The sequence below is a fragment of the Atheta coriaria genome, unplaced genomic scaffold (assembly GCF_025399875.1).
Source record: "Atheta coriaria isolate IRGN ID8LTWV9N9 unplaced genomic scaffold, Caltech_Dcor_3.1 scaffold4706_size1181, whole genome shotgun sequence".
NCBI classification, from domain to species: Eukaryota; Metazoa; Arthropoda; class Insecta; order Coleoptera; family Staphylinidae; genus Dalotia; species Dalotia coriaria.
Genome location: NW_027050469.1, coordinates 1 through 1,181, shown reverse-complemented (window position 1 = coordinate 1,181; position 1,181 = coordinate 1). Strand labels below are relative to the sequence as shown.

Genomic DNA, 1,181 nt, shown 5'->3' with positions numbered 1-1,181 from the left:
GAGATCAGAGAGGAATGGAAGCCAAGCAGATTCTTTTTTGGTAAAAATAAAGTTATTGCAGTGGGTCTTGGTAGAAATAAAGAAGAAGAAGTTCAGGATGACATTCATAAAGTAACTAAAAATATTATAAGATCATGATATAAATTATAATAATCAATTTAATTTCTAGTTATCTGCAGTGTTAAAAGGAAGCTGTGCATTATTATTCACTGATTCCAAGGAGAAAGAAGTAGTTGATTGGTTTGACAATTTTGAGTATCAGGACTATGCCAGAGCAGGATATACAGCAACACAAACAATTGAGTTGGAAGCTGGTCCACTTGCTCAGTTCTCACATGCAATGGAACCACATTTAAGACAATTGGGATTGCCAACTAAACTAGAAAGAGGTGTGGTTACTCTTATTTCAGATTTCACAGTGTGTAAAGAGGGACAAGTTTTAACACCACAACAAGCTAAAATTGTGGAATATTTAGAGATTAAATTAGCTGACTTCAAACTGACACTGGTAGCTGGATACCAGAAGGGTAAAGGGTTCAAACAGTTTAAAAGTATAACAAATGCTAAAACAGATGGTGGTGATGATGCAGAGCAAATGGATGATAATGATGATGCATAATATAATTCGTTTTACATGAAAAGGAATTGTTCATGTATTGATTTCCAATTCCAAAGTTTATATCCGATAGGAAATAAAAGATACATTAACATAAACCAATGCAAATTAGGTTTGCGCTCACCTTTATGAATCCTATCACGTAGTCGGGACAGTTTAGACTGGCTGTAGTGTTTGCCAAAGTTGCGGGCCAGCAAGTTATTTGATCGAAGAATGGTGGACATTGTATTGGTTCTGTAAACAAATAGATGTTAAATTTAATTCTCTGCGGCACATTATCCAGTTATTATTTTAATTAACCTAAATTGGTAGGTGCAGATGTTGCGTACGCAAATTTAATCAAAACCATTAAATAATAATGAGTTTATCCTTACTATCAAACGATTACAATTGATACTGAGAAAACAATAGGGAATTAATGAATTTTATTCATGATTCACTTGAGTAACATGGACATTGTTAAGTGTATAATCGAATATTTGAACGTTAGTCATTCTATTCACCATTGAATTATTGAGTGTTTAATTTACAAACACTTTGCGCCTGATTAATAATTGCAGACGTC

At 33.4% G+C, this 1,181-nt stretch overlaps 1 protein-coding gene across 1 annotated transcript; it reads left to right on the top strand.

Annotated features, from left to right (window-relative positions):
• Positions 1–6: 6 nt before the first annotated feature.
• On the top strand, positions 7–714 carry RpLP0-like (ribosomal protein LP0-like; the record flags this gene model as incomplete). Its single annotated transcript, XM_065316757.1, has 2 exons — positions 7–111; positions 170–714. Coding segments are annotated over 2 exons (555 nt in total), but the record flags the coding sequence as incomplete, so codon positions are not given.
• Between the last annotated feature and the right edge of the window lie 467 nt (positions 715–1,181).